This window comes from Bacillus rossius, chromosome 14 (assembly GCF_032445375.1).
Source record: "Bacillus rossius redtenbacheri isolate Brsri chromosome 14, Brsri_v3, whole genome shotgun sequence".
NCBI classification, from domain to species: Eukaryota; Metazoa; Arthropoda; class Insecta; order Phasmatodea; family Bacillidae; genus Bacillus; species Bacillus rossius.
Genome location: NC_086341.1, coordinates 5,570,497 through 5,586,298, shown reverse-complemented (window position 1 = coordinate 5,586,298; position 15,802 = coordinate 5,570,497). Strand labels below are relative to the sequence as shown.

At 42.5% G+C, this 15,802-nt stretch overlaps 1 protein-coding gene across 1 annotated transcript; it reads right to left on the bottom strand.

Annotated features, from left to right (window-relative positions):
* Nucleotides 1-465: 465 nt before the first annotated feature.
* Nucleotides 466-14,083, bottom strand: LOC134539066 (elongator complex protein 3). The gene is made up of 10 exons (XM_063380779.1): nucleotides 13,938-14,083; nucleotides 12,316-12,557; nucleotides 10,846-11,049; nucleotides 8,649-8,803; nucleotides 7,796-8,084; nucleotides 6,340-6,557; nucleotides 5,671-5,803; nucleotides 4,452-4,579; nucleotides 2,222-2,403; nucleotides 466-1,353 (listed from the first exon to the last, which is right to left on the bottom strand). The coding sequence occupies exons 1-10, from the start codon at nucleotides 13,954-13,956 to the stop codon at nucleotides 1,277-1,279; spliced, it is 1,647 nt and encodes a 548-aa protein (XP_063236849.1). The 5' UTR covers nucleotides 13,957-14,083; the 3' UTR covers nucleotides 466-1,276.
* Between the last annotated feature and the right edge of the window lie 1,719 nt (nucleotides 14,084-15,802).

Below are 15,802 nucleotides of genomic sequence, written 5' to 3'. Positions count from 1 at the left end.
AGTATGATTCATCCAAATAGTTATTATCATTAAAGTGTTCAGAGTACATGGCATTTATATGAATTTCGGGGAAACATAGAATTGTCAATTTTTCCTTTAGCAAAAAAAAAGTGTGTAGTATATTACTATCTTTAATTGTGATATCTGTGATAATGTTCATTATCCTAGAATATTGTAGGTTTTTTAATATTATTATTTTGGTGATAGTTTTTTTGTATTTATGTTGAGACACTGCTGCAGATGTTTTGTGTGACAATGAAAAGAACTTGTTACTATTCCATGTTCCTAAGTTGGGGTTTCAGTGTGAGTTGTTATTTGAAATCTGTCTATGCATTTAGGTTGTATTTGTTTTTGTGACGGTGAGCGTAGGTTGCATCCCTTGTTACCCAAGTTATCGGGGACAACTGAGTATTGTACTGTTTTACACAATTGAAATGGTTTGAATGATAACACAAAAATAAATAATTTAATTAATTTGGTAAAATTTATTTTTCTTGAGTCTGTTATCCTCTCCAGAATGTTTGCTTCACAGTTCTTGCATTTTGTTAAGAAGTGCATTTTTAGGGGCTCAAGCCCTCATTTCTTTCAGATAGCTTGTGTTGGCTAGGTGGGATGATAAGTGTGACGCTTGCTGGTTCTTCTAATGTGGTATCGGCTCTTAAGTGCAAGGCAACTATAAATCTGAGCGGTAATCATAACATTAAATGGCAGCAAAATGAAGATAAATATGGAATGCAAGTCCCTTGATTGCTTCCAAGAATCTCTAAGAGGTGTTTCATGTTTGAAAAAGTATTTTACAAGCAGGTGCGTTGGGCATTTTCAATCTTTTAATAACATGGTTTAAAGAAGAACTACCTGGGCACACAAAGGATGTGCAGAGCTTCAGACGAAACCACACAATGTGAAAACTGATCAAGACATCCAAGTGATGTATGTTTATGAAAAGCATTTAAGAATGCGCTGAGGGCGGATGGTTGGGTCTGTTTCCGTATTTTGTTTTCACTCACTTCTTTTCAGAGTTATATTTAGACATGCAATGCCTGGTACCCAAAGGCCTTGCATTACACTTTTATCTACATTTCTCCGCCATGTAATGTTATGGTTACCACTAAAATCTCATAGCTGCCATATGCAAGATGAGACGACTGGTTGCCAGATATTCCAGTGAGTGTCGCAGTTATTATCCCGATTTACTAACACAGATGCACCTCTGACTAGGCATTCCTTACTGCCCCACTTCTTTCCACAGTCCAGTACATTCCAGCGGATATCACCCTCACACCAGTGACTTGGACATGTACGGGCCATCCAACTCGTAGCCAATCTTTCTGTAGTAGTTTCTAGTGCCGACACCTGCAACAGAACATTGGTTAATACATTTTTTTCTCCGTACTTCTACAATTTTAGAGACAAAACATTAAAAACCACAGCTTATCAGGCATACAGAATTCTTATAAAAAAAAAAAAAAAGACCCAACTTAAATTACAAATCGTAAAGTAACATAAATATACAAAAATAATGTTCATCCCATTGAAAATAAAAAGAGAAATTAATATTGCCAACATTTTAGGAACTCACAACTTACAACACATGTATGTCATCATGGGGGGGAGGGGGGAGAGTGACACACGTCCCCCTCAATAATAAAAGTCTTCAATTTCGTCCCCTCCAATAATATATTTACATTTCGAAGTTTCTCCTGACGTTTAAATTAATGATTTTGTGTGGAAACAGCACCAGCAGATATGTTAACAGTGGTATTACACATTTGTTCTCTGAAAATATTTTTTATAAAAAATAAATTATATATTGCAACCAACTATAATTAGAATATTTAGGAAAGAAAAATGCCTAAAAACCACCTTCAAACCCCAAATTTTCCCAGGGGAGGACCCCTGGAGCCCCCGCACATTTCCCAGGGGATCGATATTCCTCAAACAACTAAATCAATTGAAGTCCCCCCCAAAAAATATATCCTTGCGACGCCCATTTATGCTGTAGAGTATGGTTTGTACAATGAGACAGCTTCCAATATATTTTCTCCCTAAAACAGAATAAGCCTCGCTGTTTCACAAGAACATGAAAGTGATACAGCATGCATCTTTACAATCTTCATTATCTAGTCAAAATGGCAGACTGCTCTTATTTTAGTGTGCAAATTTCTCGCAGCAGCTCGCGTCGGAATTAAAGCAAGCAGAGGGGAAGGGGGCGGGAACGCACCGGAGATGACGGCGATCTTGGCGGAGCCGTGCTCCTCCCGGGCGATCCTCTCCGCCTCCTCCATGAGCAGCGTGCCGAACCCCTGGTGCTGGAACTTGGTGGGGTCGCGCACACTCACCGGCACCACGCTGCCGTACACGTGCAGCTCGCGCACCACCGACACGCCCCCCTTCAGCTCCGGCCTGCGCCACACCACCGACACAACTCCCTTCAGCTGTGGTCTGCGCCACACCACGGCCGCGCTTCAGGGCTGTCCGGCCTGCGGTTCTACTGACGTCCACGTCTTGACGTGTCGCAGAGCCCTTGTCCTCAGGGGACTACAGACGGTAGTTTTGCGGAAAATTATTTTTGGAAAAATTTTCCAACTACTGTGTTTTCTCGCATAATCGTTGCACGTTTTATTCTAAAATCAAGTTTGAAAAGTAGGGGTGCGACAATTATGCGTAAAAAATTTTTTTTGTTGGATAAAGTTATTCATAAAAACAAAACCCATTCATGGAAAGTATGTTTATATAAAAAGTGAAACATATCAGAGCACGCCAAGCAATTGAAATTAATAAGTCATGCAACTAAAAACCTTTCATCTTTAAATAGAAAAATATAATCTGTGATCCAAATGCAAGCCGAACGAACGCGTAACTATCGCCGTATACACACCACGAAAGAGTGCGGGCCATCAGATGTAGTTAACTTGGCACTCGACAGAGAGCGCACTTTGCATGCACTCGGCGAGATATCGATATTCAGCTACGTGTGCGCGCTCTATACGGAAAGCAACATAGCCAAACATTAATGATTGCAACGAGCACTGGCTACATTTTTGTAAGCGGTACACCGCGGCGACGGAGACGAATAAATGAAGGTTATCTTATAACGTTTAAAAAGTCTTTACAAGAAAATTTACACATCAGACAACTTTTTATTTCCGTTAATTAAATAAGTAAGAGGTAATGTCAGAATAAATATTAGGTTTCTATTTTAAAATACACAGTTCTATACGGAAAAAATACCCACACAAAGTGCTCGGATTCTAATAGCGGGACCAAAAACATCATGTGACGTTTACGCGAGAGGTTTTTTTTTAAACCAAATTTTGACACCCTAAAATATGGGTGCGACGATTATGCGATAAAAGAGGGTATTTGCACTCTCACAGAAACACATACAAAATTATTTATCAATGGTTTTATACAAACAGAACCAAATAAAACATACTTTCTTTGTCTTTCTTTACCACCTGATGGCTTTAACATTTGAGAGTTGGGTACACTCCACCATGGTATCCTCCAACAACTGATGGGAACAAAAAAATTGTAGTTTAAAAAATACAAAACCAAGCTGCAGAGAAGAGATTATAATGTATATTAACCTATCTTAAATTATTTAAATCTATCTTGGTAATGGAAATAGGGGGTATTTTGCGGGAAAGTACGTGGTTATATATTTCCATAAAAAACTCTTCTTCCTGACATCTCTTGTATGGATGTTCTCATTGTATTTAAGTTGAGCTAGCGCCACCAACATGCATCTCCCCTCGAGTACCAGCACTTTTCTCAGAAATGGTGGAAGAAGATTCAGAGTTACTTCAGAAAAGTTTACTCTCTTGTGAGATGTACTATAAACTGACATCAATTTGAAAGCCTGGCTGTACTGTCAGGTTGTCATGATGCCTTAAATAAAAGTATATGGGATTGATTCTTTGCTAGGATTGAGATTTACTTTTGTAGAAAATTGACTTCCCACGATCATAACTGGATGTTATATTGTCCCTTTGCCTATTTCAGGGTGGCTAGCAAATATGTGACAAATAATTCCCTTACTTTTCCAGGCTTAGGAATAAAATTTCCCTGATCACTAAATTAATATTATGCCACTAGCTACAGAAAAGCCACATTAAAAATTGCAACTCGTAGGCATTAACATACTTCACTATTTCAACAGACATACACCATAAATTATTTCATCACACTACTGTCGATAACACTGAAGTGCTGATATATTTTCGAGGAAAAAGGATTAGGAGAAAAAATTGTGTGTTTATGGAACCAGTACAAATCAAAATAAATCTCTACTATTACTTCAAGTTTTAACTAATTCCTAATCTTTCCATGTTACAGGAAACCCCCCCCCCCCCCCCCCCCTTCCCTAAGGTTTTTTTTCTGTTGCAATATATTGTAGAGTTCCTCCTAGTCGCACAGTGCCAAGTGATCCGACGAGGAAACTGCGGTACCTGAAAGTTTCGCCGGAGCATTTCCTTAACCGCAGCAAGCCCACCAGGATGTCCTGCTCAGGGTCCTCGTAGGACAGGAACGTTTCCCAGCCGCTGTTCGCCACGTAGTCTCTGCGAATCAGCTCCACCTGAGACCAGCATTCTCCGATAAGTGTTTGGTTGGGAGAGCCAATACACGAAAACAATTTTGTTACAAATTACCCCACTGTTAGGCAATTCTCACTTTTAAGTACAAGTACAGTAAAACTCTTATGAATATCCCAGTTAAAAACATTTTCCTAACATAATAAGTTTACATAATTTAGCACTTGGCCCTTTAATAAATTTACCTGTTAATAAGTCTAAATTTCTAAGAACCGTGACAAAATTTTCTTAAACAGGGTTTATTTTCAAATCCCTACAAAACAAGAAACATTAAAACCATTTAGGTACCAACGTTAAAGGTTTTTCCAGGTGCATTGTAATTTTTATTTGACTCTAGATTCACTGCATGCCGTCATTACCATGAAAATTTCAAACAAAAAAAAATGCCCTCTCACAAAGAGGCTCAGCGATGCCAACCTTGACCACGAATGCCCTACTCCAAGCAGAGTTGTCAGAAGACTTTAATTCAGTACATTAATTTAATTTACACCCATGTTCATTCCAGCTACACTTTTGGATGATTCAATTTTTCTTTCGGAAAGAAGGTTATATTAAAATATAAAACCATTTGCTCTAACAAGTAGTCAGTTCGTGCAAGTGTACGGCGAGCGTTGTTCAAGATGAAATGCGAGCAGCTGTTGACAGGGCTGACGTTTAGAAGTTGATTCCAAACAGGGCCGCAACTAGAGTGTCTGGCACCCGGGGAATGAATGGATTCATGCGCCCCCCCCCCCCCCTCTTTTTTTTCACATACCACACCAATAAAGCAGGGGGTAGGGTCCGGGGGCCCTCCCACGGAAAAATTGTGTTATTAAGCATTTTCCATACCTACATGTAACAGTTTCTGTGCTACTGTAACTTCCATGCAAAAACCTTTTACCAGTTACCAGTTGTAGTAGGAATTACAATGCAAGCCGGCAATTTCGGCGCCCCCACAGCTTTGCGCCCAGGGCGTATGCCCCGCTTGCGCCCCCCTAGTTGCGGCCCTGATTCCAAAGCAAAAGCCCTTCACGCACGTCCCGACACACAAGCGCACCCAGGCCGAGTGGGAAACTGAGCACGGGCTGGGGGGTACCTCGTACGGGCGGACTCTGTGGTGGATCTCCTGGATGCCGACCTCCCTGGTGCGCACGTCGCGGCAGTCCGTGCCCAGGTCCTTCATCCGCGCCAGGGCCAGCTCCCGCAGGTTGCCGTGCTCCACGCCCGAGCTGCACGACAGCACGGCAGAGATGCCACCACACCACACCACTAACTTTCAAATGTAATGGAAATTTTTTTTAAATGTGTCTCAAACAACGTATTCTGAAATAAGAATTTGGAAATACATTTTCCTTCATCGGATAATATTCTATTTTTTTACTTCTAAGAAGCTGGAACTGAAAGATGCCTATCTTGGTTTCAACAATTTTTTTCCCAACAGTTCAAATTATTTTAAAAATAATGGAATCCCTCATAAGTAATTAATAGTGACTGTCTGCTCCAGCTACGAATAGTTTTTCCTGTGAAGTAATTGGCATTTAGTAATGAATTTTTCCTTCTTTCAGAATTACTACAACTGTAATAATACTAGGTACTATTTCATGGTCTAAAAAAATCAATAAATAGTTAATTAAAAAAATAATAATATATATTATCAAAAATCGTAAAACACATTGATTAATAATGCAATGGTGGGTGCTGCAAGATGAGAGCGAGACGCTCCACGCAACTCCCGGGAGAGCAGCGCCGCGTGTGACGGCCGCACCTGACCAGAGGCATGGGGATGTCCCGCTGGACCCTGTAGACGCGCGTCCACGGCGGGACGAGCGCCAGGATGCGGGCGATCAGGTCGACCAGCGTGCCCGGCGGGTAGCTCTTGTACCGGCCCGTCTTCCACAGCTCGTAGAGGCCCGTGCCGCGGATCACCAGGGTCGGGTAGATCTTCAGCCCGTCCGCCCGGAACGCCGGGTTCTCAAAGAACTCCTAGGGCGAGGGGAAGCTGTTTTAAAACATTTTTACGGACCTGTGACACTACTGTACGTCGTATGGTAACCACAAGAATGGACGAAAACGATGGATTCACAACCTCACAGGAAAAGAAGCCAAAATCAACCAATGTCAAATGTGTGAATGCAAAAAGATGCATGCATATTTTAAATAGTACAAATGTATTTAAATTATACATTATACTTAACGTATTAATGAAGACAATAAAAAGAGACAGTAAGGTACTAAAAATAAACATAATAATGATACATCAGATATTACAAATGATAAAAAATTTAAAAATCAGAAGAAAAAAACTACAAAACATACAATGTGGTCGCCTCAATTAGACAAAGAGAAGATATTATGCACAAACTCTACACCTGATGGAGGCCACAATGTAGTGTGACTGACTTTATTGTGTCCTGTATCTTCTAATGTCTTCAACATAGTACCACATCATACAGGAAATCAGATGGCAGGCTCTGAACTGCAAGGACTGCAGAAGCTACTCAGCTCACTACAAACGGCAGGCACTGATCTGCAAGGACTGCAGAAGCTGCTCAGCTCACTACAAACGGCAGGCACTGAACTGCAAGGACTGCAGAAGCTGCTCAGCTCACTTCAAATGGCAGGCACTGATCTGCAAGGACTGCAGAAGCTACTCAGCTCACTACAAACGGCAGGCACTGATCTGCAAGGACTGCAGAAGCTGCTCAACTCACTACAAACGGCAGGCACTGATCTGCAAGGACTGCAGAAGCTGCTCAGCTCACTACAAACGGCAGGCACTGATCTGCAAGGACTGCAGAAGCTACTCAGCTCACTACAAACGGCAGGCACTGATCTGCAAGGACTGCAGAAGCTGCTCAACTCACTACAAACGGCAGGCACTGATCTGCAAGGACTGCAGAAGCTACTCAGCTCACTACAAACGGCAGGCACTGATCTGCAAGGACTGCAGAAGCTGCTCAGCTCACTTCAAACGGCAGGCACTGATCTGCAAGGACTGCAGAAGCTACTCAGCTCACTACAAACGGCAGGCACTGATCTGCAAGGACTGCAGAAGCTGCTCAACTCACTACAAATGGCAGGCACTGATCTGCAAGGACTGCAGAAGCTGCTCAGCTCACTACAAACGGCAGGCACTGATCTGCAAGGACTGCAGAAGCTGCTCAGCTCACTGCAAATGGCAAGCACTGATCTGCAAGGACTGCAGGAGCTGCTCAACTCACTATGAACTGCTCCACGTCCCTCTCCAGGTCCACGTTGGGGAGGTCCGGCATCATGTGCGCCACGACCTTGAAGCCGGCGTCCTTGGCCAGCTGGAAGCTCTCGCACACGGCGCGGACCGTGTGGCCGCGGTTCGTGTCGCGCGCAATGTCCTCGTACACGGACTGCACCCCGATCTCGAGTCGCGTGCATCCGTAGCCGAGCATGTCGGAGAGGTGGCGCTTGAGGCAGTAGTCGGGCCGCGTCTCTATCGTGATGCCGATGCACTTCACTTTGCTCCTCTCTGAGAACCTGTTTAGGGCGTCCACACAAATCTGTAGAAATATTTCCCGGACTTGACTATATCTTTCGTTAACCAAATTTACAAATTTTCCTGACATACTATTTTTAAAAATATTTATAGATTTGAAAATATTTTTAAAATTTTTTTCATCGATTTGATTTTTTTGAGGCACATTAAACTTGAAACACTCCCATTCGTTCCCTACTTTTCCTATCATCGTCCTATCCTTAACAGAGTAACACAGATTGGAAGAAGTTAAATAGCAAACATGTATAAAAGTTATAGTTAAAATAATCTCTTCGTCAAAGCAATAAACATAATTGAATTAATGAGTGCAAATAAAAGTAAATTTATCAATTAAATTGTAGATTTCATTTCACTCCTTTGTATCCATACAAAATAATGATAATTCAATAAAAATGATTCAATTTTATTCATAAGAGTATGCAATCATTTCATCAATGTTTTGTTATGACGTCGTCACGTTAAACTGTCGTCCCTGAACCGACTTTACAGACAACCAATTTTTTTTCGGCTCTGCCGACGGGGCACGTCGCCGAGAGGGGACCGACCTGACGGCCTCGGCGACGCTGGCGCTGGTGTGGCCGGACAGGGCGTCGTGCAGGTTGCGGATGAAGAAGTCTCGGTAGTCGTCGGGCAGGCTCATGAAGGTGCCGCCCATCACGATGAACTCTACCTTGTCCACGCTGTGGCCGAGCTGCTGCAGCTGCAACGAGACACCGCCGGCTCACCTCGGTCCCCGCGACACCAGGGGCATCAGCCACCTCCCTCCTCCTCCCCCGGGCAGAGCTTCAGAAGAACAGATCACTAGAGACCTGCAAAATTCGCGGATTCATTGACCTCTAGAATAGACTCCACAGTCCTTTAAATACTCGCGAAAATGACACCTGTTCATTGGCTACTGACGCGTGAGACGTCTCGACTAGGCTGTCCATAATTCGGCACTTTCTTGGTTTAGTGTTTCCCATTGGCTCACAGTTCCCCGGATAAAATGTGGGCCAATCGCAGAAGCGGTACGAAGGTATGGTTGTTTTGATGCTAGCCTGTCGCGAAATGAACCCGCGAATTTTGCATGTCTCTACAGATCACACAGTTTGAAAACTGCTCAAGACGTCCGAGTGGAGTCTGTTTACGATGAGCATTTAAGGATACACCAAGGACGGACTAGTAGATCTGTTACCAGATTTGGTGTTTAAACTGTACCTTTAGAACAGTGGAAATGGCTAAATCACGGAAAGTGTTTACAGAATATTTTTCATACATGAAAGACCCGATACAGATTGTTGAAAGCACTCAAAAGTTATTACATTACACCTTTATCTTCATATCTTCATTACATGATGTTATAATTCCTGCTCAGACCTCACAGTTGTCCTATGCACGACGAGACGACTACACGCCAGTCCAGAGGAGACACCGCGCTAGAAGCACCAGTGAGCGTCACGCTTATCATCCCTCTTCTCTAACAGAAACACATACACCCCTAACTAGGGAGGAACCTTTCATTATCTTACTTTCAATAAAAAATTTAGGCACGCTAAGTAATGTACAAACTAAAAAACTGTACAAACATTTATGATAAGAAACGTGTAAAAAAATCAGTGTTTGTAGTCATGGTGAAGGGGTAGTTCTGATGATGGTCCTGGAAAGTCGCTGTTCTGAAGAATAAAATTGTGTACAATGTTTAAACATGTAATAACACAGTAAAAAGAAATCACTCAAAACATGGCAATCTTCTTTAAAGGCATATCCGTATTGACCGTCTGGAGTGGGACACTAAATCAAAACCTAAACAGTACGTTCTTATAGACAGTCAACTAAGTTCAGTACAAAATGATATGGCAAATGTCAGTAAAATTATATTTAAAAGCATAAATGGTTTATGAACAATCTATATAGCCTTCTTGGCCCAAGCGTATTTAAAAATGTGTAGAATAGCACAAATTTCCTTCCCACTCAAATGATTAAAACATTTGTTTTCTTGAGTTCATTGACGGCTCTCAAACAGGAGGAACAATATTCGGGATTAAGTATAAATTAACGATTCTTGACTTCCGCAAACCCTTTTGTAGATTTGGTGGCTTATCGGGACCCTGCTGACAGTCGCTCGGACTAAGAAGGCTATATAGACTATTCATAAAACATTTATGCATTTAAATATAATTTTACTGACATATTTGTATTGAACTTAGTTGACTGTCTTTAAGAACGTACTCTTTAGGTTTTGATTTAGTGTCCCGCTCCAGACGGTCAACACGGAAATGCCTTTAAAGAACATTGCAATGTTTTAAGCGATTTCTTTTTACTTTGTTATTACAAGTTTAAACATTGTACGCAATTTTGTTTTTAAGAACAGCTACTTTCCAGGACCATCATCAGAACTACTCCTTCACCATAACTACAAACACAGATTTTTTACATGTTTCTTATCATAACTGTTTGTACAGTGTTTTAAGTTTGTACATTACTTAGCGTTCCTAATTTTTTTTATTGAAATTAAGATCACGAAGGGATCCTGCCTAGTCAGGGGTGTATGTATGTTTGTTAGAGAAGAGGGATGATAAGCACAACGCTCGCTGGTGCTTCTAGCGCGGTGTCTCCTCTGGACTGGCGTGCAGTCTTCTCGTCGTGCATAGGACAACTGTGATATTTGAGAGATAACCGTAACATTATATGGCCGAGAAATGAAGATAAAGGTGTAATGTAAGATCCTTGAGTGCTTTCAACATTCTATATCCATGCGCTCACCTGCTCCACGCGATGTCGCGTCTGCAGGTAGGGGTTGTAGCGCGCCCTGATGGCCCGCATGGAGGTCGGCTCGTAGCCCGTGTACGACTGGGTCGAGTACTCGAAGTCCGAGTCGGGCCCGCCGGGGCAGTAGACGCAGATGTTGCCCGTCATGTTGATGTGCGGGCAGCGGTGGGGCTTGCACATCACCGCTACCACCGCGATCTGGGGGCACGGTTCCGCAATCGTCGTCGCGACCAGAGCTCTCAGGTCGCCGCTGGAGATGCGAGTGGGAACATTTGCTGAGGTATATTTTCCAATGGAAAAAAAATATAACCACATATACTTTGCCTGAAAATTCTCATTTTTATTAAATTACCAACATAGATTTACATAATTTAGGGCAGGTTTATATACGTTACACAATAATTTATTCTCAGCATTTTTGGTAGGTACTGTTTAAACAAACAGTTTTTGTTCCTATCATATGGTAAAAATGAGCATGGGTACTAACCAATTCTCAATATGTTGTAAAGAAAGACCAAATGTGTGTTATATTTGGTTATATTTGTACAAAAACATTGGTAAAATTCAAGTGTTTATTTATATAAGAATTTAACCCATTGGAAAACCCTTTTTATGTTAAGGAAAATTTAAATCTCTAGTCATAAAATAACATTAATCATTAAAGAATAAGTGTCTATAGATAAGTGACTAATAGAAAAACATATAACACATTATGGTTTATTGGAGGGGATGAAAAATGTCTTTACCAGGGTTTCGGAATGGGGGTTGCAATGCAAAATCACCACGGAAACGCCATGCCGAGACATCACACTGGTGCTTCGCAGTTTGCACTGCCGTGGCATTACCACAATGTTTAAATTTTGTACTGAAATGTTCACATTACATAGATGCATAAGTATTTCATTTATTTCATTTGGTAACAAATTTAGACTAGAAGCACATAAGCCTGGTTTACTTTAGTGATTGGTCTACAGTTCTCCCGACTCATCCTGCACTGTAAATAAACAGGGAGTAGAATGTGACTAAATCATGTGCAACTTAGTCCAAAAGATAAATATCCTGACCACACTAGACAGTTAAGTCTACAAAAAAATAGTTAAGTCTGCAAAAAAAAAAAAAAAAAAAAAATATGGACACACTTAAGAACACCTGTACTTCATCACCTTTGCAGTATCAAGAGGAACAAAACCAACGTTAAATTAAAGCCCAAAAATTAATTTTGTTGGTTATTTCAATTTTTATAGATATGCCCCTATTTTTCAGAATCATCTCTGGAATACTAAGTCTTTATTAAGGAGATTTTAAGGATACTTAGTGAAATAGAAGGACTTTTTAAGGATTTTAAGGAGGCGTACAAACCCTGGTCTAGCCTGAAGCAAACAAATCCACAAAATATTTGCGGCTCTAAGATAAACTACCCTAATTTACTGTTATGACATAACAGTAGTCGACCGTTGGACTCACTCCACTGGCCGTGCGTATCGGCTTCGCCTTCAGCTTGGGCAGGAGCACTCTCCTGTACTCGGCGGGCACCGCGGCGATGATGTCGACCAGGCGCGGGGACGTCTCCAGCCCGTACTTCGAGGCGATCCTCGTCTTCATCCGGTTCAGGTTCACGTCCTTGCCCTTCTGGTGCGCCGAGACCAGCTCCTGGATTATCTCCGCGATGCTCACCACCATCCGCTCCTCGCGGCTCACGCCGGCGTCTGCCGACAACACACACGTCGCAACACACGTTCCATGCCAGGGCGGCCTGCCCGAGCCAACTTCCGACATTACGGCAAATATGTAGTCGAGCGGTATTTGCGAAAAAAAATTCAACATCTCCTAAAGTATTCAGAATTTCTTATCTCCGTCGGCTTTAATGAGAAGAGGAATTTAGAGAGCACATATAATAAAAGTATTTTTCAGATTTTTTAACATTTTTTTTCTTCGCAAATTACCGCTAAACTACATATTTAACAATATTATCAGGTAAACTGTCATTTACTAGCATTTTTTTTTTTACATACGTAGAATAAGTTGTCACGGATACTTATTATGAAGCCACAGAACAGGCCTATGGAATTTATATTAGTTTTTCCAGATGTTTTGCATCACAGCATTGCAGGTATTTGGGAAAATATTCTGACAGATTGATGAAGTCACGCTGAAAAATCGCTTGGCTAGACGTGTGGCGTTGACGGACAATAAAAAGATGGACGGGCGGAGGAGACGTGCTGTTGTAATTACAGTTTAAGGTGTTTAAGTGGTCAATGGGGAAAGGGGTTGGAAGACATTGGGAGATAGATTGCATAGAGGTGTGTGAGGGAGGAGGGACAATGAGTAGAAGTTATTTATGGTAAGGATGTCCGGGAGTGGAATGGGCTGGAGGGAAAACTATTAGAAGAAAGAAGCGCAAAGAACTAATGGAAGCAGCTTCAGAAAATGGGAGTGTAAAATGGGGTGAGGAAAGACTCCATGCTGTGGGGCGAAAACTCAATTACAACCATATTTTTGAATTAATTTAAATATGAGATATCGAATTGAGTATTATGCTTGCAATTGGGCTTTCACCAGGTGGCAAGTAGTCCTCTCTTGTAACTCACTTCCCCCCCCCTTGAATTCTCCTCGGATCCTTAGCATTTTTCACCCCTAACATCTCTTCATCCAACCTATTCCACTCCCTTCCTGTCCTGCCAAGAAAAGCGTTCCTACCCCTTTCCATTAGCCTTCAGACTCTCTGGAGCTTCCATCTGTGATCTCTCCGCCCTTTATACCCACCTCTTGGGTATTCTAGTACCCAGCTGCTCCCAACCCCCCTAGCTCCTTAATAATCTCGGTCTGAATATGCATTTCCCCCTTCTCTTCCACATACCCATCACCCACCTTGCTGCTCTACTCTGCACTTTCTCCAGCTACCTTACCTTAGTCACTAAGTAGGGGTCCCAGATCACAGCCCCATACTCCATCACTGGCCTGAGCAATGTGGAGTATGCCTTCTCCTTACACTCCTCCCTGCCCCATGCAGAGTCCTACCAAGTAGCCCCAGCCTCCTACCCTTACTCACCACCCGTCAACAAACTACAACTATAAACTTAAATCACCTTTCTTCTGTCGTCCCATCTCGTTTCGTCAACTTATACGGTACAAAATGTATAACTTCTAAAACTTTAACAAATAAAAAAACATTGTCAAAAAAACATATGTCAACACCAAAGAGTAGGAACCAACGGTAGAAACAGATCCATATGAAGCATAAGGTTCAGACGTGAAACCATTACTTTACCCATTTTTTTTTCTTCTAATTTTCACATACGAATATGGCGGACGTGTGTTATGAAACCGCCCGGCGGTCCCGTGACTGAGTACTGGGTTGAACTTAGGGTCGCAGTAGTAATTTACAATAATTTAAATATGAGCTTGGTCCAGGAAGGTGCCACGTTAGTCCGGACGTCTAACCCAAGGGTTGGTGTGGGTCGCCGGCCCCAGTGTGGCTCACTAAGCTCTGTGGCTGCACTTATTAATGAAGACCCTACTAACTAATTACATCCTTGAGCGCTCCATTCTCCGCATAGGTAGTTGATTTCTAAGTATATTGGGAGGTGAACTACTGAATGAAACAAATGTTTTAGTGGACGTGGTTTCGTTCACACTAGACAAGGGACCGGTATTAAACCTGAGACGTTAGGCTACAAATTACACTGGAAACACTGTTAACACATGTAGCACTTCACGTTACTCGTCTACGCCCTCTGGAGGCAGTCCCAAAATAAATATTGCGATCTGAATCAGGCAGCTCTGATCTCTTTTTAAAATTCCACGGCGCGGTCACACGGTGAAGGAGATGTTTTGGCGGGAGAGTTGCATCCTACATCGCAATCTGGTCCAGGTAACCGTGATGAATTAAGTACCGAAGGTTTCGGTTCATTAATAAGAGTTACCGACACACAGATCTCAGTGATGTAAGCATGACATCGTACCTCCTTGGGCAGTAAAGCCCGGTCCCCACCCCGCCAGCACCAGCCCCCGCTGGCGGAACACACCCTCACACCCCTCCTCCGTGCAGTCACCATCACTAGTCAGTCTTCGCTCGCGCGCGACCAAGGACGGAAGTGTAAACCTGTGAGACTCCGGGAGACGTGAGACTGCAAGACATGAGACGTGAGACTGCGAGACATGAGACGTGAGACGCGAGTAGTGAGATATGTGAGTGTTTTCCGGACGCGAACTCCGCACCGCCGGCGAGCCTAGTGAGCTGCACAGGGGCTGACGACCCACACCCACCGTGGCCTAGCTGCTAGCTAGCCTGGCGCCCATCCGGACCGAACAGTATACCAGCCGACTTCCCTACTAGGCTCACCCGCTAACGCAGTCTCCGTTACCGGGACGACGGCAAGCATTGCAGATTTCCCACATGACTGTCACCTCCACCTTGAACTGCGAACTCCTTATGACCGATCGCAAGAGTGGTGCGCCGGGAGAGGGGCAGGACAGCGCCCTCGCGGGCCACATCCATAAAGCAATAATAATTTTTTTTTTACATAAAACTTAATGTCTAAACATCTTACAATTAACTTAGTTAAATTCCCTACATGGGAAATGACTGACAGAAAGTATAAAGGCATTCGTCGAACTAGATATGTACTGCAATTTCTTTTGTGAATATTATGACTTTACATAACTCTTACGGGAGTATACACTGGTACTCATACGGGTGCCTAAGACATAGCACTGAGCACTTACTTAGTTTGACGTCGACCCAAGTGTCAACCCTGCCCATAAAGTCCGTTATGCTGCGCCAACTCCTGAACCACCCCTGCCCGTGCAGTGTGACATTTTAATTTGTATATATTAAGAACTTACTTTTTATTTAATAAGGTGTCATGTATTGTTTTTATGTATTATTTTTCAGTAATTTTTGTAGTTTTATTATTGTTATATGTCTTTCTAAAGTATTATTTTAATTGCT

What these genes read in the sequence shown, in the direction of transcription:
- LOC134539066 (XM_063380779.1), bottom strand. An exon ending in CGCGACATCGCGTGGAGCAG is followed by an intron (nt 8,804 to 10,845) that starts GTGAGCGCATGG and finishes GTCTCGTTGCAG; the next exon opens with CTGCAGCAGCTCGGCCACAG. An exon ending in CAAGATCGCCGTCATCTCCG is followed by an intron (nt 1,354 to 2,221) that starts GTGCGTTCCCGC and finishes GTTCTGTTGCAG; the next exon opens with GTGTCGGCACTAGAAACTAC.